Below are 23,165 nucleotides of genomic sequence, written 5' to 3' on the forward strand. Positions count from 1 at the left end.
ATTAACAACAGAAACGTACCTTGTATGTCGATGTTCTTGTAAAGAAGAGACACTGAAATTTCGAGCCAACTTTGCTCAAGGGTTTATCGTTTAATCGGTTAATAATATGTAAAATAATTAACAATAATTAAACAACAACTAAAATAATTAATAAGTTATGTTGCAATCTTACGATGTTGTTACAGATCTGCAGAGATTCGTACAAATGCGATTGCAAGGGGATAAAAGGTACACCAGGTTTCCCTGGTATCACTGGACCTCAGGGACCAGAAGGACTTCCTGGTGACATCGGACCAGATGGGCCACCTGGTCCAAAAGGTGAAAAAGGTGCTGCTGGAGAATATGGTGGTACAGGAGAAAAGGGCTACAGGGTAAGCGAACAGTCATATCTCACGATATTATTCACGTTGAAAATTGCCTGATTAAATAGGTTTATGAGTATTAATCAGTTTTACAATTATTCAACCGCATATATCCATAATCAATAATTTCAAAATATATACACGAACGATATCTTTATTCCAATTCTTATTCACATAATGTGTGAATAATTCAAACATAGATCTGGATGATGATATTCGAATCGCTCGAAAACCGAAAAGTTGGCAAATCCCATAAGTTAAGTTCCATGAAAAATAATATCGATCGGTTTGATTGTTGAAGGGCTGAGTTATATCGCATATATTGTAAATCGAAAAAAATCGTATCGTATTACGTTCAACGGAAATGTACAATTGCTTAAACGATTTTGATAGAGGCAGAATTTTTAGTAACTGACGCAATTACATCGTAAAATACTTAATGAGGGCTACAGATGTCTAATCTTCTTCTTCTTTTTATGTTTCCTTTTTGTTTTTTCTTTTTCTTTTTTATGACCATGAGTCAATCTCAACATCGTGGGTGTATTAGCAGAAAATAAAATATGGGGAAATTATGTGAATCCGTAGTATCGCAGCTGCTTCTTAATTGCTTCCGCAGTCCGTAACCGTCGAGAAGTGCCTAAATTGGTCCTCCAGAATTGGGCGAAATATTTATTCCTTCATGGACAGCCATGATTAAAAATACGGTACTTGTTGCATCGATCACTTTAGTTCTACATTACCATATTTTAATTAAAAAATTCTTTAAAATCAATTCGACGCATAGCTAATAATTTCAAAGGTATCCAATAATTCCGTAATAATTGCATTCTGAAATTATAATCTTCAAAATTCTTAAAAAGAAAATTTCGTATACGAATACTATTAGGTTGTCCGAAAAGTGTCTTTCTTTCGCAGACACGTCTTTTACAACGACGCATCTTTATACAAACACGAAACTTAATCTGTCGAACCATGTAAACTTTATCTTGATAGAACAAAATGGATACGTAGTTCGATAAAATAATATAAAAGGAAAAATATTGCGCATCCGTCGTTTCCTTATAAAACGAAAGAAACTTTTCGGGCGACCTAATAATACGTAACGTATCGCAGTTAAAAATTAAACGCCTAAAAATAACACGAATAAATAATGCGTATACGTGTAAAAGAAATAGTAGAGTATCAAGATCGAGCATAACTGTACGTCTAAAAATAAAAAATCTAGATCCACTTCTCTTTTGCTAAAACTGCATAAACCGAATACGCGGAAGGAACACAATCGAAATCGCATAGCGGGATTATCGTATTCTCTCCATTTGTTGAGCTAACGAGAATACCAGAGCCGCTTTTTTCGGTTCGATTTTCGATGAAATTGTTGCTGAGTACGCGTGTACGCGTTCAAAAGAGGGATTAAAAAAGAGCGGTATGGCGTCAGCCGCCAGAAACGGAGCGTTTCCAAATGCGGAGAACGAGAAGGAATTACCGCGGAACTCCCACAAAGTCCGCCCGCACTCGATCCTCTTGCACAGAAGTACCGCGAATCCATTCTTTCGCAACCCGAACCCGATACAATATGATGGGACATTACACCGTGACGAGAAACAGAAATGATTCGTCTTCGACGAAGAGCTGGCTCGACACGAGACAAAGAAAATAAGGAGAGTTCGTACGTTACGAACCGTATCCAATCACGCTGATTGTCGATCGTTGCGGTCGAGGGTTGATCGGGTTTTCGGCTGGGAGTCGATGAAATTTGATCGAGTTTGGTTTGCAAAGTTCGATGGCGAATAGTTGAAGTTGATATTGATGTAATATTTGTTTTTTCAGTTCATCTTTTTCACTGGTTCTCCGATCTTTCAAAATCTCTAACAAAATTTTAGAGAAAAACGATAGAATAAAATATACTGAATATACTAAATAATATAGTAAACTGTGGATTTTTATGGTTTTATGGGAAATTTGAAAGTGGTATATAATGCTGAAAATACACGTAATAAGCAAAGATGTCGTGTGATTATGCGAGTTACGAAGTTACATAAAAAAATCAGGTCACAAGAAGAATAGAGGATGCGGCAACGAGGTGATAAGGACCTTTATCAAAACGATGCGAAATATTGCGGAACCATGTTAAGAGAATGGTACTTCACGGTTGCGCAGTCGACTCCTTAATGAACATCTATCAGTTTGCGGCAAGATAAGACTTTACGAGCGCATTTTTCTTTTTTTTACGACACATACGGATTGCATCTTTTACATCGGGACGCCGGCGGCTCCAAACGAGTCATCTGGATGACGTCATGGCCCTTTCTGGTACCACTGCATCGAGAGCGACCTTTTCGACCGCTGCAACGTTGCCAGTATCCCCGATTTTCTTCATCGCTTCTGACCTTTTTTACGCGGCTTAAAAAGATGCCATAAACGGAACAAATGATAATTTTATTGAACTTTATGATGATGATAATTCTTCTAGGTAACTAATCTACTAAATCGTTGGTGTCGGAATATTTAGAAGATCACTTCGAGGTTGACCGTTCATTTTGCAACGAATTATAATTCAGCGTAAATATAAATTCGTAGAATACTTTTGGTTGTAGAAAATTGATCGCAGTAGATGTTATAAATTTGAGCTAGGAGAGGATCCTATCTAACTAACTATCATAATTAGCGTTGTATCTTATCTTACGTTTTATATTACCAAGGTAAAATCAATCGACGATTGCAAGAATTACAAATTATAGCAAAATGCAATAAAATGGGAACCGGTCGAAAATGGTACATTTTCCTCCTATAAAATTAAATTATGTCACCGTTTACAAGATAAATTAAATTTTACGCAGTTAAACACTTTACTCAAAGAAGACATGCAAATAAACTGATACCAAGTTACAAAGAACGTTAAGTTCTTCCAACTCGATAATGAACTTTCCCATTAACGACAAAACGATTGATATCGGATTAATCGTTAAATCATAAAATTCCAAGACGGTAATAACCGCCAACGACAATGAATTCACAATGAACCGTAATGACATTTCTTCCACTAGCGCGATGTTTCTTCGTAAGACGATGTTATTTTTTCACAGAATTATTCAATATCCATTCGATAACCGTGCGTCGTTACTGTCTAAAAACATCGATTTGCAGCTAGATGTAGGAGGAATAACGATCTCGTATATTTCCACGCAGCTTCTAGAAACGTGGGTTGGACAATAAAGGTTGGTCGTGACAATAAAACGAAGGATACGCATAATTTTTTCATTTATTCAAAAATATTCGTTAAATATCTGGCCGTAAGAGCAAAGTAGAAATCTCGAGCGATCGTATGTAAATTTCATCGGGCTCATCGTTGGCCTGACGATCGTAAATCTTCCGGTACCATTCGCCATGGTGACCATAAAGTCGAGGCTGACGCGCTCGATTAACCCGATCGTTGTTTCGACGTCGCCGGTGTTGGCAGTTAACCTTCGTGTAACGATGTTCCCAGTTTCTCTAATTTTCTAGCCGCGTATCGAGTTCAATTCGAACGAACTACGGCTTTGACAATCTTTTTCTCTCGCTGGTAGATTCTCACGAAACGTAAAAGGAACGCGCGCGCGAGAACACGCTGACGTCATGATCCTTTCTGGAGAACGGATGCTGTGTTCGATGGTACCGCACTGACGCGACACATTACCGAGCAACAAGTGAAAAAATAAACATTCCTCTGCGTGGTTATTTCGCGATACCACTCCACTTGAAAGAAGATTTCTGCTTGTGCGATGTCGCATAGAGTGGCTCCATCGAATAAGAATATTTTTGCACGTTAATAAAATATTTCTACCAATCGAAGCATATACTTTCTTCTGTGTAATATCGAGACTTTTTCCATGCATTGTTCGATGTAAGTTTTAAACTTATACCGGTAAAAAATGCTACGCGATTAATAGTCCTTGATTGTGAATTCTATTAACGGAAAAATTATGCAGTTAAAATATCTTTGATACATATACGTGTCGTTGCAAACATTGTTTCCGATTAGAGAACATATTCCGAAAATTTCTCAAATTTGAGAAGAATATGGAAAAATCGTTACTGATATGTATGATGTTTCGTTTGTACTACAAAAAACAAAAAGTACTAGCAGAAAAAATTTCTTTTAAAGTCTTTTTTAAAACGACATTGAACGATAAACGATTAAAGAACCAAGGTAGGATTAAAAAAAAGAACATAACTCTAAACTAAGCGTAATAAAATATGAAAATATCGAATTGCGCCAATCCGAAAGATCAAAACTGACGTGAGAAATTTTGAAAGCACGCACGAGCTTACCCCACATTTAAAACCCATGTAAAAGCTACACGATCACAAAACCGATCGAAATAAAGTCGATGCAGCTTGTAAAAAATAACTCAATTGGAAAATTATTCGGTGCAGTGGTGTCGCCAGAGGCGAACAAAAGCTGCAGACCTCGTTCCGAAATTACCACCGAAGTGGTGGGAATGGCACAATTCTGCGCTTTGGGTTAACAATTCGGCCCGACGGTTCAGGACGTAGGCGTTAATGATAAATTGCAGCATCTCGCCTTCCTCGCGTTTGGCATTGATCCCTATCTACGTAACGATTACCCAGATATTACATATTACAAGCATACCCACGTGCCACGACTATTTTGTACGACCGATGAAATCGTCGTCTACGTCGTTGTCTCGTTATCAGGATTGACACGAATTAACAGAAACGCGGGCCTTTCCTATTGCAGTTCCGCCCCGAGATTACTCGATTCCTGCTTCCTTGCGCTTTTCGTAGCGTTAGTCGTCGCGACGCGTCGGTTTGATAGACGAGTGACACATAAAAAAAGAAAAAAAAAAAAAATAGTCAATTTCTAGAGAAAAAGTAAAATTGTAATATTACGCGCAGGTTCCTTGGGAAGTTCGTAGCTTTTTGATAATCGGTATTGCGTGCTGTGGCAGATTTTAGTAAAGTTGGAAGAGATGAAAAAGAAAATAGGCGGGACCGAATCTATTAATAACTGACGAAGATTTGCTACACGGTAAACAATTAGAAAAATCTAAGCTCGTCCATGTGGGGATCGTCAAGCTGATCAAAGAGCAAACTAAAAGGCGACAAGAAAATACACGAGGTAGGAAAAAAGGAAACAGAAGTGCACGCCCACGCGGTAAAAGAGACGGCGACGTTGACGAGGCTGGGACGAGCACGTGTAACCCCTGTTTTGTTTCGCTTGAACGAAGTAGGGTATCTAAGCGCCGATAAAGAAATCTCCGTTTCACCGACGATACGCCTCTCTCTGCCATGCGGCTATCCTCCTTTGATACTGAACCTACGTGCCATTAACCCCTCGTGACATTCGCACTTTGTACCACCCCATCGTCGATAGCCGAACAAATTTACGTGACATTCATTTTTATACGTGTGAATTCTCGATGATCGTTTAACCTGTTAACCGAAGCGAACAAGTCGCTCGAATTGTCGATCTTTTGAATACGAAGTTGCCTTATTTACGGATCTTCTATCTTCTAATGCATCGCTTCGTTTCTGTGGGAAACGATTTTGTCGTATTTATATTTGAAAGTATATTATACGATAAAAACATGTGCTCAAATTAGATCGAGATAGAACGGGCTTATTAAAAAAAAAAAGCAGCATGTATTATGAAATTTATTAATCGTTCAGTCCTCCTCGATAACGGCTATATTCTTGCAATTGGGTCGAAAAATACTCGATTACTCGTAGCAATCGTGGGGCATCGATTGCTCGAGTTTCGTCATTTATGTTTCATTTGAACTCTACGATAGTGCGTGATTTGCTGATACACGCTTTAAAACTTGCAAGGATGTACGTATTTGCTGACGTAACAGTTAGTTTGAAAATCGTCGTATCAATTTCGCTGAAATCGATATCAGCATCAACCTGCTGCAAAAGATATGTTAACCAAACTGATCAATTCCATCTTTCACATATTCTAATTTTGCTACTTTTCCATTTACGAGGAATCCTGTGAGCTATATTGACTGTGTATTGCTATTTTCTGAGGCTTGAAACGATCGATTTAGAAATTAAATTATCGATATAACGAGAGATATTTTATAACTACCTGTTGCGCGTAAAATTCGTTTGTCAAAAAACACGCCATAAAGCATTGGTGCACTGGTCTGATAGGAAGATTTATTGAAAATCGGAGTAATCTCTTTCAATTCACATTCGACCCATTGTTGATTTGCCGGTACATTTCATGCAGCGATAACGGATACCGAAAGGTGATAACAGCCATAGAACGGATACACGCAGCGAAGTCCTACGCGTTCGCTCGTCTTCTCGTATCGCAAAATGTGGGGGTGAGAAGCATTTCCGTTCCGCAATCATCTACATATCGCTTGAATCTAATACCTCGCAGTTACTGGCAACGCTTTTACCGCGAAAAATCCGACGAATATCGAATTCGATAAAATCTACGAGATTTCGCGTATGAAAAAACTGACCTTCTTATCGTTGATTCGTCATTCAGTGTAAATTGATAAAATTAATTAATTCGTAGAAAATATGTCTGCGAAAATTGAAGATCGATCGTTGTTCAGCCGAATTCGATTACCGACCAACGAAGTTTCCCGTTTAATACTCGAAAACGAAGAGGCAAGATGATAAAGTATGTAATAAAATAAAACTTTTTCCACGTATCGACACAACAAATGTGTTACACCGTCTGAAATACACAGTCACAGCCACATGATAGAATATCATCAGCCAGTATAATATTACTTTTAACATCAACGTCATCTGAAATTTACCAAAACTAGACTCTATTCTCGGAAATCTGTTCCTACATTCTTTATCCACCGATATTTATCCCACACTTATACCATGCAATTTCGCAAGCCGTCGCGATGGTCGCGTTCTCGCTGATTGCTCTAATCTAGCGGGCCATTTGAATCGTCTTTCTTCGCGTAAGATTTTCACGAAATTAGGTCGTCCCATTAAAAGCGTGAACCGACCGAAAGACAGAAGGAGAGAGAGAGAGAGAGAGAGAGAGAGAGAAAAGAACGAAAAAGGGAGGATGACATACCACGCGTATTGCGATAACGCACTTCCCATTGACAGATCATTCTATGCTTCCAGCAGTGTGAAACCGGATGTCGAATGATCTCATAACCAGATACGCTCTGCCTACCCTTCCTTCCTTAACGTTTCACAGAATTTCAGCGAATAGTTTATCTGTGAACAAAAGAAGATAAAAAAAAAAGGAATTGAGGAGCTTTCTAGAAAAAAGAATCCACGACACAAAATGATACATCGAATAAAGCCTTTATTCTGGCTTTTAACATTAGTCGTTCTGTGGTCGGCTTATTAGAAGTTCTTTTGATCTCGTATCAAACAGGACAATTGATCTACGTACATTGTCAACGAGACGATTAATCGATCAGAACTTTTTTATTCGCGCAAAACGATGAAGTTAATCGTCTCTCGGTTGGTCCTGTCATCGGCTAGCCAACTCTGCTAATTGAGAACCGTAAACGTGTTTTATCTGTCAAATTGTACGATATTTCGACAAACGCGGGCCACCGTTCGAACGAGATTGAAAAATACGAACGTAAGTACTGCGCGATATTGACAAAATTGTTTGTTCGTTCGTTATTCGATCTGCGAAGGCTCGCTTGTACATACGCAACTTTGATCAGCTTGATGTTGATATTTCGACATTTTGCGAAACGTGAATTATAAAATTGATGGTCAATGATGGTCACGCGTAGCATGAAATTTAAAGGAGAGGCTAATTACGAACGAAATTGAACAAAATGTTACAACGTTGAAATACGTCGGTATATACGTCAGTACAGACGTGTTTTAACAATGACGAGTTTCATTATATGGTAGGATATTAATACAGATATACGAATCAAACGTTAATATAGAAATATAGAATAATGTAAGAATAAACAGATTCTGTCAGAGAACAAGAATTTCTCCGAAATAATGTGTATATATTTTATTAAATATTTTTGGACCGATCGATTTCTTTTATGAAAATTCTTCTATAAAATTTATCATTTTCTACGCCGAAATTACTTTTCAATCGTGCACACTTTCATCTTGGATTCGCCGGTTTCCGTTTAAGGAGAGGATTTATGACTCGTCATCCTAGATTTAACCCTTTCCCTGAGTTCACACCAGACCAATCAGTGCAAACCCTTAAAAGGAAGTGTGTCAATTTGTATCGAGTCTGACCATATTTGGTAGGCACCGGTACCCTCTACCAACTATACTCTCTGGTACTTGCACCGTAAATTCATGTTTTCCAAAGGTGAACAACCTTGCTGCCCCTTATTTTCAATTTATTCCAAGTGTCGCCGAATTTCGATAAATATTACATTATCGTCGTATAAGATATCGATCGATATATGTCTATTGATCCATCAATTTAAATAAATCACGTCGCCTGTTCATTACCATTGCTGTAATTTTAATCGAAGATCTTTTTCAGTAAAATATTACAAATAAATATTTATGTTCATGAAACATAGCTTTTAAAGATTCTTTTCTAATTACTTCTAGGCACTTTAAAGATTACTTTAAGGCGAAAGAAGGCGATAAAACTTGTTTCTTACGCATTGAGCAGTTTTTGCTGGTCTCTCGATTTAACTACTCGGCAAAACGCATGGCGATAAGTAGCGTGGCAAAATCGATTCACCAGCGAAATATAGAAATATTCGACTCGGTACCTGCTCGATGATATTTCAGCGGCATGCGTTTTCCCAATCATAATTAGTAAAGCACACGCAGCTTCCATGGAGGCCGTTGAAATATTGAGCAATTACAAACGATTTGTGGTCATATGAATTTATCAAGAACAATTATTGTCCGCTTTATACCCCGGCCTACTTTCAGCCTCCCTTTCTTCTCTATTCCATACATATCCCTCTATCCTTGTCTCTACGTAGCTAGTTGTCTGGCTATTAATTCCACCATGCATCTGTTCTACTATTTATTCGTACGCTTGCGCATCTAGCTGTCTAAATACGCGCGTATCTATAGAAATAATTGAACAATATTTTTCCATTTCTTTAAAAAAATCACCATTTAATTAATAAACTGTGATTTTTTATACAATTTCATATTTTTATGAACACAGAGAAATAAAGAAAACACAAAACAAACATACGTTTCGCTCACTAAATATTATAACAAATACTGTGTCTATTTTACACATGGTTGTATACGTATTATACTTTGCCATCCGCTACGGACATCGCGCACGGGCAAAAATTACGAGTCTCGGTTATCGAGTCGTTAAAAGTTTCGAAACGCGGAGCCGCGATGATAAGAGCGGACTTTCACGCGAGAAGACGCGACGCACGCGGGCCGATTCCCATGAGTATTTCATGGGTAGCTGTCGAATCCGCTGTTATCTGACCCGAATACGAATCAGCCGCGTTTCCATATTAATTTAGTCGGCCGGCGCGCACACATTCGCTTTTCCCTTTCCTTGCGACAACTTCGAAACGTAACAGCGCGAGGACCTCCTCGAACGCGCTCAATTAAGATAAATAATTAAGATAAATCGGCGCGAACGCATAAATAATTCCGCGAATCGGTGGGCCGCTTTATAACTTTTCACTTTAACGATTGTAAATAAGAGGTGTGATTAACGTTCCGCTGAACAAGCGAGTCCCGCAATAGGTGGACGCTACATCGGGCATAGTTCATCAATTTCGGATGTCCGATATGTATAATTAAAGTGTGAAATACAGGATCGTTAACACGAATGATATATATCCGTTTTACGCCTGTTTCACGAAACCATTCAGTCCCGGCTCTCCACGTTCCAGGCGAATGGCAGTGAATCTTCTATTCACTACGCATCCCTTTGTTGGAAATTTTAAATAACCGTTCCATATATACTCGCATATATATCACGCATCGATGATTCATAAATGTATTCGGTATGATAAATGAAAAACCTGTACAATATTCAAATTATTATTTTCAATACGAATTTCTCGTTAATCCTACTTTACGAATGTAAAATGTATAACAGCGACTCTACTGTCCGTATCGGCTAATAAGTTTACGAGTTCACCAAAGATTTCTAAATGTGAGATATGGTGGTACGCCACGTGGAAACATGCACGTGGATACCGCGAATAAGACAATGGACAAAGGAAGTTGGTCTGATCGGCGTTGTCTTGGTCAGAAGGACCATTCTGGTCCACGACAGCGACCGATTCGTATCGAGCAATAGCACGGAACTTTATCGAGTCTTTGTATATCTTACGATTGATCGTGCAGATATTAAAATTCCAACTACTTTCCATGAAACAATGCTGAAGTAATTCAGATGAAATGCATAATAGTTTAGGAGGAATTTACGAAAATAGTCATCGAAATATCGTTGTAAAATCGCGTTTCATGAAAAATGTCAGCAGGGAAAGAAGTAATATATAATTAGTTTACAGTCTTGTGGTACAGCATTCTCAATCAGGCGTGCTTCTTGAGAGTTGTGCAACAGGTTAACTGATAAAGCTGTTTCTTCTTTTTTTTTTTTTTTTTTTACCGTTTCTTAAAACTGTAATCACGCAAGATAAGTGCGTTAATGGTCGACGGAAGATCTGACGAAGCTAAGAATTTTCCATTACAAATAAAAATTCAAGCTAATTCGAGGATTGCGTCAAGACGCAATTCGTACTTAACGCAACATACGCATTTTTAATGCATAATGAAATTTCCCAATGTAATTACAGTTTCCAGGAATACTTGGAAAACAAGCAAAATAGTTTATATTTTAATGCTGCATAGACAAAGATAAAGGCGAGAATAATATTATTGCCATCGATTTTCTAACTTCTATGTGCTGTTATACATGCGTACGATTTAACTAACATTATCTTTCCTTTATCTATCTTTTCTCTTTATTCGTTCTCTCTTCGTTATTTTCTCGTATATTATAATCTAGATTAATAAATCAATAAATAAGATTGAGACTTAAGGAATTTTTGTAATCGTTAATTTGGAAATGTTTATGTATTTGTACAAATGTACAAATTTACAGAGAATCCACGTAGACATATAAAATATCCAAATTAAGAAGCTCGTTACAACATTTAATAGGAGGAACAAATGTCTATTCAGATTCTGTTTCTTCAGTTACATCGATAAAGATGTGAAGCTGCGTAGATATTCGTAGATGTAATAACCACATCGTTGTATGTCAAAGATAAGCACACAAATAATCCGTAGTCGGTCGAGCACTCATCGGACACGCGTCAGGATCAAAGCGGATCCGCCGGGGGTAGTAGCAAAGTAGAGGAGGGTACAAATAACCACTCGTTCCGTGATTGCCACGCATTCACCAGAGACGAGCGAGCGTAAATGTTGCGTGAAAAGCCACGGGTGAGCTTGCGACGCGTCTCGTAAACTCCTTTTGCCCTCGTTCCACCCCTTGTCACGAGAATTAACGCAAAAAAGCTTTACCCATAAGAAAGCAGTTTTCGGTTTTATCTCTTCCTTCGCTTCTTCTTCCTTCCGAAACCTGTTTCCTCTTCGATCTACATTTTTCCTATTTTCTTCTCCGCCTAAAGTAATTCGATTCTAACGCCTCTAGTATGTTTTCGTCCGAATAACGTAAACTAAATTTCGTAAAATTTGTTTCCAAGCTGAGATCTATCTTCGTTGCTCGTACCTTCGATCTACCTTTCTGTCGTTTTATCTTCCCACCGAAAAACTTATCTCTCGATTTCTTTCTCTTTACCATTTTTATTCTCGATTTAACGTTCGTCGGTTAATTAACCACAACCACGAACCGTACGTCTTAATTATGCGAGTAATTCGAGTTTCGTAGGTAGAGAAACGGTGGCGGAATTGCGAGTGTGCAAATTACCGCGTGTTGCTTGCCCGGGGGACTACTTTCCGCGGGATACTCCTTTTTCGACCTGAAATGCTGTATGCATGCACATTGTTTGTCCCGTACGGTGGTTTATATGGAGTAATTGTCTTCGTTGCGGTGGACTCTGTTCCTTTCCTTCCTCCTCGTTGTTACGCTTCAGGCACGACGGATTATTATGGTACAGCACGACGGTGCTGTGTAAAGTGGTTCTTAGGAGGGTGTGAAAAATGTTTATGCGGAAACACATCATAATGATGATGTTAAGTAGCCGAGTATGATTTATTATGTTTTATAATTCATCAACGTTCAACGTACGCTTTATGGTAAATGAAATTAGCAAAGCTGAAGCTTCGTGATGATATCCAGTGAATAGAACGAGTCTCTATCTTATTTGTTCAGTTTCGTTCAGAAAAATATGAAACTGCGTAAACATCCGCGTAGAAATTACTCGTTGCTAGGTTCATTGCTAATTTGTATAAAAAACAGTTTATTTATTTTCCTTCGCCATCTTATATCTCGTATTATAAGCAACATTTACAAAACAAAAATTCATGTTAGTATTACGATCAAAGTGACACACGATATTACGATGCAAAAGGATATTTCTATTTTTTCTGATATCTGTTCGACGTACAACACATCCGTACCGCAGTTTGTAAAAAGTTTATCTATTTCGCTATTGTTGTTTGCAATGGGAACGAAATCTCTTATTGTTAGAGAAAGCAAAATAGGATGGTATATCGCTATCAATTTTTACGACATTTACAAAACGTAAAACACGACAATCGGATTAACTTTACTAAAACGATCACAGTTTTACGTTTACTTTATTTAAAAATTTTCTAGTATAATTTCGTTCATACTACGATTAAACGCTCCGATACCATGACGAGCTTATCAAAGCTATTCAACAACAAATACCATACTTTTTTCTATTAATACCTAAATAAATATAAATATATATATATAAATATATATGAAAAATTACAAGCAGGGTAACATATAACAGTGACTCGCGGAAGTATATTAGCAATTGTTAACGACGCATTTTATTTCACACAGAACGGAATCGCGTTATCAGCCACGAACGATCGTGCACTTTTGCAAGCACCTCCAGATCAGGAAGCACACATTTCAAATGGTTGCAGTTGCACCACTGATTAGATGGCCTTCCAGCGAATCAATTGTGCGATGCAATAATCGTACTTTCGCAATTGCGACGAATCATGCACGATGTAACGTATTTAAAGAAATATGTAGTAGGCGGTGTACGCATAATTGTGAAATTTATTTTTATAGGAAAGGAGGAGTGGGTGTGATATCCTTGATGGGTCTGGTAATACTACATCCGATGTCTCGTCGAATAAGCTGATTATTGTCGCAGTCGTCGAAGAAAGAATATATGCGGTTGATAATTGCGATTTGTAATTTATAATCTGTAAGCCTGTTGAAATTTCCCAAGTAAAACCAATGAAAAACCGTATTTTATCTTTCCGTGAATTTATAAACTCCTTGCACGATCTTTTCGCCGAAAATAAAAATATGAAATATTTGTCGCAAAAGATCGTGGCAGAAGTTACAATTGCAACGAGACACTCGTTCAACGAATCTGATCTCTATTTTCTTTTCAGGGTGACGAAGGTATACGAGGATTCCCTGGAGCTCCAGGAATACCGGTTCGTAAAAATCTCCATTCCATTAAAAGTTTGTTTGTCGAGTTTCAATTTTTACATTGAGGGCTCGCCTGAATTTCCAAATTTGCTCGCCAGATGTTATCTAGATTCCACAAGCTATGAATTTAAATATCCCAACCAATTTGTAGACGTCTTTTCCGAATCATGCTCGACAAGCTGCACTTCCGCGCAAAATTTCCCATTGATTCTTCGCCTCTTACCAGTTCTTGATAATGAATTCTCCTTATTATTAGATCTCATTAACACGTACTAATTCAGTCGCGCAAGAGAATAATATTGGCCCCTTTTAAGCTATTGCGCACGTATAAAATCTGAAACTCATAGTCAGTGATAATTACGTTTTGAAATTTTCTTCTAGGAGCCAACTTTATGATCTGATCACTTTAGCTGTAAATAAATCGATGAAGCTTCACTGCTACGTATCTGCGTGAACTTTTGTAGAGTTGTTATTTTCGTCCCATTTTACGGGAACGATAAAAAATTGTCTTTTATCAGGAAAAAAATATTATTTACGGGAAGAAACAAAAATAGACCGAAACTTGTGCAACGAGTAGCGATGGCTACAAGATCGTGCTCGTTAAATCGAATATACAAGAATTCTCATCAACGAAGATTCGGTTCGTGGCTTTTTAATACTTGAATTCTTCCTACATCTTTTCGTTGTTGAACCTAAATTTTATTTTATAATACGGAAATATTTTTTTTTCTTTTGCTCAAACAACACGTAACGTTAAGTACACTATTCTGAAATACGGATAATTTCTCAAAGATATAGAACGAATTTTTACCTTCGTTGAAATGATTCAAATATTTGGATTTCCCAATTTTCTAAATATTAGGTTGTCCAAAAAGTGTCTTTCTTTTACAGACACGTCTTTTACAACGACGCATTTTTATACAAACACGAAATCTAATCCGTCGAACTTTACGATCTTTATTTTGATAGAAGAAAATGGATCATACGTAATTCGACGAAATAATATAAAATAGAAAATGTTGTGCATCCATTATTTCCTTATAAAACGAAAGAATCTTTTCGGACGACCCAGTACTTTAATCAACTATGCACCTAAACGCGTTCGTTATAATTTAGAATATTACCGTATGTATATTTTTTATGAAAATACATATGAAATTTATTATGTCTACGTATTTATCAAAGGAATTCTTCAGATCTTTAACCGTGTTAGAGAAATATTTTCTTGACGCGTTCCTAAAACTTTATCGAAGAAAAATTCCCAAGAAGCTTCGCGAAGCAAAGCGACCTTTCGTGTCTCTCCTAGTCGAGATTTGTCCGAGTAAAAATAAAACGGAACGGAATTTCAGAGAAATTTGAAATAATTAAATTGGCTGTAGGGTAATCCCGGTCCAGAAGGTGTAATGGGACCAGACGGTCTGGACGGATGCAACGGGACCGATGGACGTGCCGGTGCACCGGGATTGCCTGGTATGCATGGCGAACGTGGTCAACCAGGGCCAGAAGGAGATCCAGGGATCATTGGCGAGCCTGGTGACGGAGGTATCAATTCTGTGGGCGTGAAAGGTATTCGAGGAAATCCAGGCATCGACGGATTCGAGGTAACGAACTTTACAGGTCCCACGACCCGTTGAAAACTAAAAAACTAAAAAAATATAATTGAAGAATCGAAATGGTAAACGATTTAAATACCAGAGACGAAGATCGAGAATAGAAATAACAAAAATCATTTTTATCGAGTTTGACACTTACGTCGTTTATCGTTTGAACGATGGCTATAAACTTTTAGAATTTATTACCACTGTCCTCTATTTAGAGTGAAAAAGAATAGCAAAAGACGCGTTAAATTAACTATTACCCATAGTGTAATTGGCACTCGCGATTACGGTCGTCGTAGTAGCCCTAAAAGCTAAAGTAAAGTCGTTTCACAACTTACGCGCTTCTTCGTAGTGTTGTGTGCGTAATTTACATCCTCGTCGACTAGAAAATCGTCGATTGACCACAGAAACCATACACCGTGATAAATGGTAAATTATAAATTTTCTGCCCAGGGCTTTCAAGGATCGTATGGGATCCCCGGCGAAATGGGCTATCCAGGAGAGAGAGGAGACATGGTGAGTACAAGATCGCGACTTATCCGTTGGTATCGCGCTTCAGGTACCGTAACGACCGATCGGGCGAACCAGAGGGTTCGCGAACCTCTTACGAAGGTTTAGGTCGTGCCATTCGTTCGCCAAGCCACGAAGCTACCAGAGAAAGAGAGAAGCGACGAAGAAAATGAAAAAGACGAGGAAAGGGAGAGGCGGTCCAGTCTTTGGACGTGTTTCGTTCCTTTTTGCGAAACGCCACCTGCTCGCATGAAATATCGTCCGGCTGACTAAGTGTTGGCCGGTAATATTTAACGGACACGCCGGAAATAAGAAATGCGGAGGCGAACGAGATGCGACTTGGAATTTAAAGGAATTCATGGGCCGCGCGATATCGCGCCTTGATAACGTGCTCGCGATGGAATCTTCTTACACGCGGCTTCGTAAAAATCACCGCTGTACGATCGTGTAACTGCCTTTTGTCCTTGCCCCCTCGAACTCGCGTGCTACGATAAAAATCAGTTTCGACCGGCTAACGCTGTGTAAAATGGAATTAACGACAAGACGAAGCGGTGAACACAGATCGATTTCGAATTTGATACTCGTGACGATGGTATCTCGTCGTGCGAATAAAATTGCTCGAACGTTTCATATAACGTAAGATATACGAGCAAAAGTTTTTATAGTAATTGTTCAAATACTTCTGCCATCTACTATATGTAGAGTTATTCTGTGACGTTCAAATGATATTTCGTGGTTGATAAAATAACGAGAAAATATGGTAAGCAGATATAGAAATGTGTGGATGAAACTAGCTGGATAAGAGGCGACGATTAGTCGCTGGAGCAACGGAGCTACATGTTAATCTCTAAACAGGGCAGAATCCGCTGAAATCTAAAACGTCGCGTTTCAAGAGCCTGTTATCTGCTGACACGACAGCCACTGATAATACGAGCCGTCTACCCTCGGAAGAAGATTCCACTGCGGCCGATCGGCAACTTCCGAGAAACTCGAAACCTCCGTTAGCTGCATTCGCCCTTCTGTAAACTGGCCACCGTGCACGCGTGCATGTTGCCTTCTTACTCTGTCGTGTAAAAGATGAGAAATTGGATATAATTTCGTTCCGGTAACGCGGTTAAATCCAACTACGGTCTAAGCGCGATCTAGCTTCTAATGCAATTTCGTTTTACGAGGCTTTTGAGAATAGTTGAGTCCATAGTACTTTCCACATAGATTGTACTCGTAGATTTAACCCTTTTAAAACTAAACTTTTTAACAACAATAACGATAGAGCATTGGATTGTATAAAATCATACGGTGTTAACGTAATTTTCATATATTCTATACGATAATACGAAATACGAAACGAAGTGATATCGTGTCAGCTTACTTATTTATGACAGATATATAACGAACGATTGAATGATCCTTTAGGGTTACCGCGGACCCATGGGGTTACCAGGCATGCAAGGTGAAGTGGGTGAAACTGTATATGGCGCGAAAGGTACGGTAGGTGAACAAGGAGACAGAGGAGAGCCTGGCCCACCGAGTAAAGATGAATACAAGAAAACAGACACCATGTACTATCCGGTGAAGGGCAGTAGGGGCGAGAAGGGAATGCGAGGAGATAAAGGTGGTTATGGAAGAAAGGGAGAACCTGGCATCAAAGGTCCTCACGTGAGTAACGTTATGTAACGTTAAATTGTTACAAATTCCATAAAATTATACGTCGCAAGTGGAAGAAGAATTAACGAGGTACAAAAATATGCAAGTCTTTAAGTAGTTCTTCCTGGAACGAAGAAAAATTGCATCGTATGAAATTATTTCAAGACAACGAATTTAACGTTTAAAACGTCGAATACGCTGAGAAATTAAAAGTCGTATTCGTATTGTATATATGTGATATTTTCACGCAGGGTCGTCCAGGATTCGCTGGTACTAAAGGTATGAAGGGAGAGCAAGGTAACGATGGACCTAGAGGCAAACAGGGTGCAATAGGTCCGCCAGGACCTTCGGGAGAAAAGGGAGAGAAAGGGGCTCCAGGCTACGCAGGAAAACCGGGACCCGATGGATTAGATGTATGACCGCTCTACCGTTTCATTCTTAGTCAAAGAAACTTAATAAAATAATTCCATCGCGCATTTTATTCAAATTGTACGCTGTTCGTACTTGGTTTAAAATGAATTGATCACTTTTTACGTACATACGTGCCTTGAGATTTTATTAATTTTGCAGATTTATTTATTGAAACAAATCTACGATTATGTTTTAGCGTTTTGCTACAATCGATGCGAAAATATCTAATTTAATAATCGATTTGAATAAGAATTATCTTTCAATAGTATAACAATAGCAGACTGGATGACTTTTTGAAAATCGACTTGGAGAGACGTAGCTCTGTATTTTGATTTCAGGGAGAGCTGGGAGAGCCCGGAAACCAAGGACCACCTGGTAAACAAGGAGCTGCGGGAGAACCTGGACAATACATACCGGAACTGGACGAAATAATTCAAGGAAATATTGGAATTCAAGGAGATCTAGGTTTGTTTTTACCCAGTATCCATTTCTAAAAATAGAACGAAAAAAGATCTTGACGTGACAACTGCTTCTTTCTATCTAGGTCCGCCTGGTAATCCAGGAGAACCAGGAATACCAGGTTTACCCGGTAAAGTAGGTTATATCGGGCCACCTGGTCCTCCAGGACCGATCGGCCCTCCTGGATCGCCAGGACTGAAAGGATCTTCCATCAAAGGAGAGCCAGGGCAAGATGGTTTGTATCTAACGATTCGATGTCCATCGAAGAACGCGTTGAACCGACTGAAATATACTTCGTTACATTTCTCTTTTCAAGGTCTTACCGGAGAAATGGGTTTACAAGGTCCACCGGGTGCACCGGGTATACCCGGCCTCGCCGGTCCAAAAGGTTTTCCTGGAATATCGATACACGGCCCACCAGGCTTAGATGGAAAACCTGGATACCCCGGTGTTCCTGGATTACCGGGAGATCGTGGTGACCATGGCCCCCAAGGTATCTTTTCTTTCGTTTGATAAATTGCACGTCTATTTTATAATTTATATTAATACACCTACATTCGTAGTTTCGTAATTGTACATACGTCTATACTATTTTAGGACGTTGATTATCAGAACACCGATTAACAAAGCGATTGATTGATTGTCGGAATATTAATGAAAAATTGCTGATGAAATGAAAAAAATGAGGAAACGGTCCCTTGTAACCAAAATTGATAAAGATTAATCAACTAGACAAAATATTTTCTCATGCTCCTGATTTAAAAACACAGATATTTCGTAGGCGACGAAGAAATCGTTCATATTCGACAATAATTCGTTCGTGTTCGTTTTTCTTAATTATAAGCAAAAATCTTCATCGATATGCTGCAATGGAAATTTGGTATCCTGTACAATTTCCTGTAGCGATGCTAATTAACGTGTTTCGATCGTTCAGGTCCTAAAGGTTTCCCTGGGAAAGGAAGCAGGATCGGAGGCCCTCCGGGTGAACGTGGTTTACCAGGACTTCCAGGACTTCCTGGACCCGATGGATTTCCAGGTGCGCCAGGCTTCAAAGGTGTAAAAGGTCTTAAAGGAGACGACTGCGGTGTTTGTACGCCAGGTATGTTATATCGATAAATTAAAAAGGAAGAAAAACTATTTCTCATTTTAATGTCTATGGACGTTGAACTTTAATATTCTGTTTCAACGTCGTATCGAAAATCTGTGCTTTAATAGTATATTATACTATGGCTCCGCTCTGTTTGCTACTGTCGAGACAATATCGGTTTACTAGCGTGACTAATGATGATGACATCTTGAGATAAGAACGGTGGACAGCTATTGCTGTATCTTGAATTCGCAATAGGATTACAACGTTATCGCATCTGATAGCATCGTGTACTTATTCACTTACTTACATGCTTATAAGTCTACACTGAGGTTTTCAATGTTCCATTAAAAAAATATTTAAAAGCTTTGTAATATCGTTTACTACGACAGCCTCTCTATTTTCGTGTTTTCGTGTTCTACAAAAATTTGGATCGTGAATGACTAAACGCTATTGAAACGAATCTGTTAAAAGAGGATAATCTCGACCACCTACTTTAGATAATACGTGGGAATTTTAATTACATAGGCGGGAAGAAAGAACGAAAATGATTTTTTAACTGTTACGAGAGTTATCCACTTCGGTAGTTAATTGGTAAAGGGGAATTTAGTCGAACGATTCATTTAAAATAAAAAAGTTTTCATCGGTAATTATTTGCAGAATAATTTCTTTGCCACTCTTGAATCAAATTCTACGTTTCGATTACCTCTATTTGATTATCATCGATCAAGTTGTCATTGATAATTACGATTCACAATGATTGCAAATCGTTAGGAAAAAATAGACACGCGGCGACTCATAAAAATATTTAAACAATTAGAGAAAATTTTATGGAGTATCCGTGTATTTTTTACTTTATCTAAGTGTAAAGATATTTCGAAGTTCTTATTTACCCAAAAAAGAAATTCCGATCGATTACTGTACAATACACGTAGTATATGGAAACGTACTATTTCTGAAAACAGGTCTACCCGGTAGAAAGGGTGAACCTGGCGATTCCGGCCTGGATGGATATCCTGGAACGCCAGGATACCCGGGATTGTCCGGACTTCGTGGATTCAAAGGTGTACAGGGTAAACGGGGTATCATGGGACCCAGAGGATTGGAAGGAGACAGTGGAAGACCAGGAATCGCTGGTCCTCAAGGCCCTAAAGGAGAAATGGGAAAATTGACATGGCCAGACAAACTAACTAGAATGCCTGGTGATATCGGTGACAAGGGTTTCCCTGGTGTCGAAGGACCAAGAGGCCCGCGAGGTCAACCTGGTAGTCGTGGTGACACTGGCATTCAAGGACCTAAGGGAGAAAAGGTAAAAATATTTTTTATCCGAATTAAAAACGGCATCTGAGAGACTTGGCCTTTTAAGAAAATATTTCAAGAACAATTGTTATTTATATTTATAATTATTGAGTTATAATCGTTGAATTGTGTCTTCTGTGATTATATATTTTCGCGGGAGCTAATCAATTTTTCGTGAAAACATAGACAACGAACGGCGCTCCTTTGTTTTCAGGGTGATTTTGGTCCTCCAGGGTTTACAGGACGCGACGGTTTCGCCAGACCGGATGGTATTCCTGGTATTCCGGGTGACAACGTGTCGATACCAAAAGAATTTCTTCGAGGTGAGCCGGGTTTCCCGGGCATTCCGGGAGGCAAAGGTCCAATGGGTGACAAAGGAGGAAAAGGCGAACCCGGAGAATCTTATCCGCCACCGGTTATAAATCTGAAAGGAGAGAAAGGATACAAAGGAGAACGAGGTGATATAGGTAAGAAGTTAAAGTGACAACATTTATTCTCTGAATTTTTTCCGATCAATTATTATACTACATATGTACTACATATACTATACTAACAATAAATGAAAAATGTTAAAAAAGTAGCGCTTATCGATCGCTATTTGATAGTAAACGTGTGATGAAATTTCTATAGGAGAGGACGGTGCGAAAGGTGTCGAAGGATGGCCTGGTGACGAAGGATTTCCGGGACTGCCTGGAATTTCTGGATCACCTGGTATATCGCGTCAGGGTCCTGTAGGATTAAAAGGATATCCCGGTATGCCAGGAGATCAAGGACCTCGCGGAACATCGGGTACACCAGGATCACAAGGACCAATGGGTTTCACGGTAGGCATACGAACAAAGAGATCGAATCGAACGTTTAATAACGCGACGTAAAATAACGTTAAAAACAGAAAATCGACAAAAATGTATTAATAATATTTTTTTTTCGTGATGTTGAATTTTTATGCAACTATCGCGTAATACAGGTGAAATAAAATTGTTTTCTCTCGATCGGATCTTTAGGGACGCTTGGGCAACAAAGGAGATCGCGGAGAACCAGGATCGAATCAGACGTATGGCGATTATGGATTAATGGGCTGGTCTGGTAACAAGGGAGACGTTGGTGATCCTGGTCCTAGAGGTTTACAAGGTAGAGCCGGAGTGGATGGTGTGCAAGGAACAAAAGGTAGCAAAGGTGCTCCTGGTCAAGAAGGATTAACTGGACTACAGGTAAAATTAGACAGCAAAGGCGATAGACGTCCGATATTTGATCCTTGAGATTTAACGGGAAAAATCGATCGACAGGGAGCCAAAGGTCAACGAGGTTACAGTACTCAGGGACCTAGGGGCTTCCCTGGAATGGCTGGACAACCTGGAATGCCCGGAAGAATGGGAGATGTCGGTATTACAGGTAAGATGGTTTTTAGATTTTAATTTTTATTAATTCGACTCGAATATCAGAAATTTATTATTATTTTTTTTTACTTGCGAAACGAATCCTTTGATACATAAAAGATTGACCAAATAGATCAACTTTTTGATCTATCTATCGATCTGTGTATTGATACGTATTTGATCTGTGTTGTGTAACGCTATTCTGTATGCAGCAAAGAACAATTTCTCGCGGATCGTGACCATACACAATTAAGAAGAGTAATTCAATAGCCATATAGTCGACACGTAATACTTTTGATTACTCGCGATATTAAATTGATCGGATAGTTGTGTCGCATCTATTCTTTCCAGACCCCGTTGATTTGCAAAGAAATTCATTGTTTCAATTAAAACTTGTATCAATTAGTTTTCAATATTATTCGTTGTTGCTTGAGATTTTATTTAATTCGAGTTAAATATAGATGACACGAAATTTATGGCGCTTGTTTTTCACAAACGTTTTACTCTGCAAGGCAGAATTTCAAGTATTTACAGTCATTACATCGGAAATGTTAATCAACGCAATTGGCATCCGATTAGTTTTTAAATGCACGAGAAAATCTGTTCGGCGTATCGACCGACTCTCTAGAGAGAATGGTCCTTTCGAAACAGTTGCGACGATTCATGGGAATTGTTAGGTAACTATAAACAAGGATTAACCGTAACGCATGAACGCAATAAACGAACGACGAACACGCCTCGCTCGATATGTACGTTCCCACTGGAAAAGGCCAGGGAAATCCAAACTTTACAAAATTCTGTATAACGATGATATTTAAACTGCGAACAGCCTGTTTTACATGCTTTGAATGGCACACACGGAATCGGATATTTCAA

The 23,165-nt window shown here is 38.8% G+C and overlaps 1 protein-coding gene across 1 annotated transcript in view; it reads left to right on the forward strand.

The window, feature by feature from the left end:
* LOC126871117 (collagen alpha-5(IV) chain) overlaps positions 1 to 23,165 on the forward strand; it is a 55,877-nt gene that overhangs the window by 26,183 nt on the left and 6,529 nt on the right. The window contains exons 2-16 of the mRNA XM_050629563.1: positions 186 to 371; positions 13,866 to 13,910; positions 15,285 to 15,506; positions 15,957 to 16,019; positions 17,427 to 17,669; positions 17,909 to 18,070; positions 18,407 to 18,533; positions 18,613 to 18,762; positions 18,844 to 19,020; positions 19,462 to 19,626; positions 20,580 to 20,923; positions 21,128 to 21,380; positions 21,544 to 21,737; positions 21,918 to 22,124; positions 22,200 to 22,305. Coding sequence (XP_050485520.1) covers positions 186 to 371; positions 13,866 to 13,910; positions 15,285 to 15,506; positions 15,957 to 16,019; positions 17,427 to 17,669; positions 17,909 to 18,070; positions 18,407 to 18,533; positions 18,613 to 18,762; positions 18,844 to 19,020; positions 19,462 to 19,626; positions 20,580 to 20,923; positions 21,128 to 21,380; positions 21,544 to 21,737; positions 21,918 to 22,124; positions 22,200 to 22,305 — 2,644 coding nt within the window. The remainder of the gene's footprint in view (positions 1 to 185; positions 372 to 13,865; positions 13,911 to 15,284; positions 15,507 to 15,956; positions 16,020 to 17,426; positions 17,670 to 17,908; positions 18,071 to 18,406; positions 18,534 to 18,612; positions 18,763 to 18,843; positions 19,021 to 19,461; positions 19,627 to 20,579; positions 20,924 to 21,127; positions 21,381 to 21,543; positions 21,738 to 21,917; positions 22,125 to 22,199; positions 22,306 to 23,165) is intronic.

The sequence above is a fragment of the Bombus huntii genome, chromosome 11, assembly GCF_024542735.1.
Source record: "Bombus huntii isolate Logan2020A chromosome 11, iyBomHunt1.1, whole genome shotgun sequence".
Lineage (NCBI taxonomy): Eukaryota > Metazoa > Arthropoda > Insecta > Hymenoptera > Apidae > Bombus > Bombus huntii.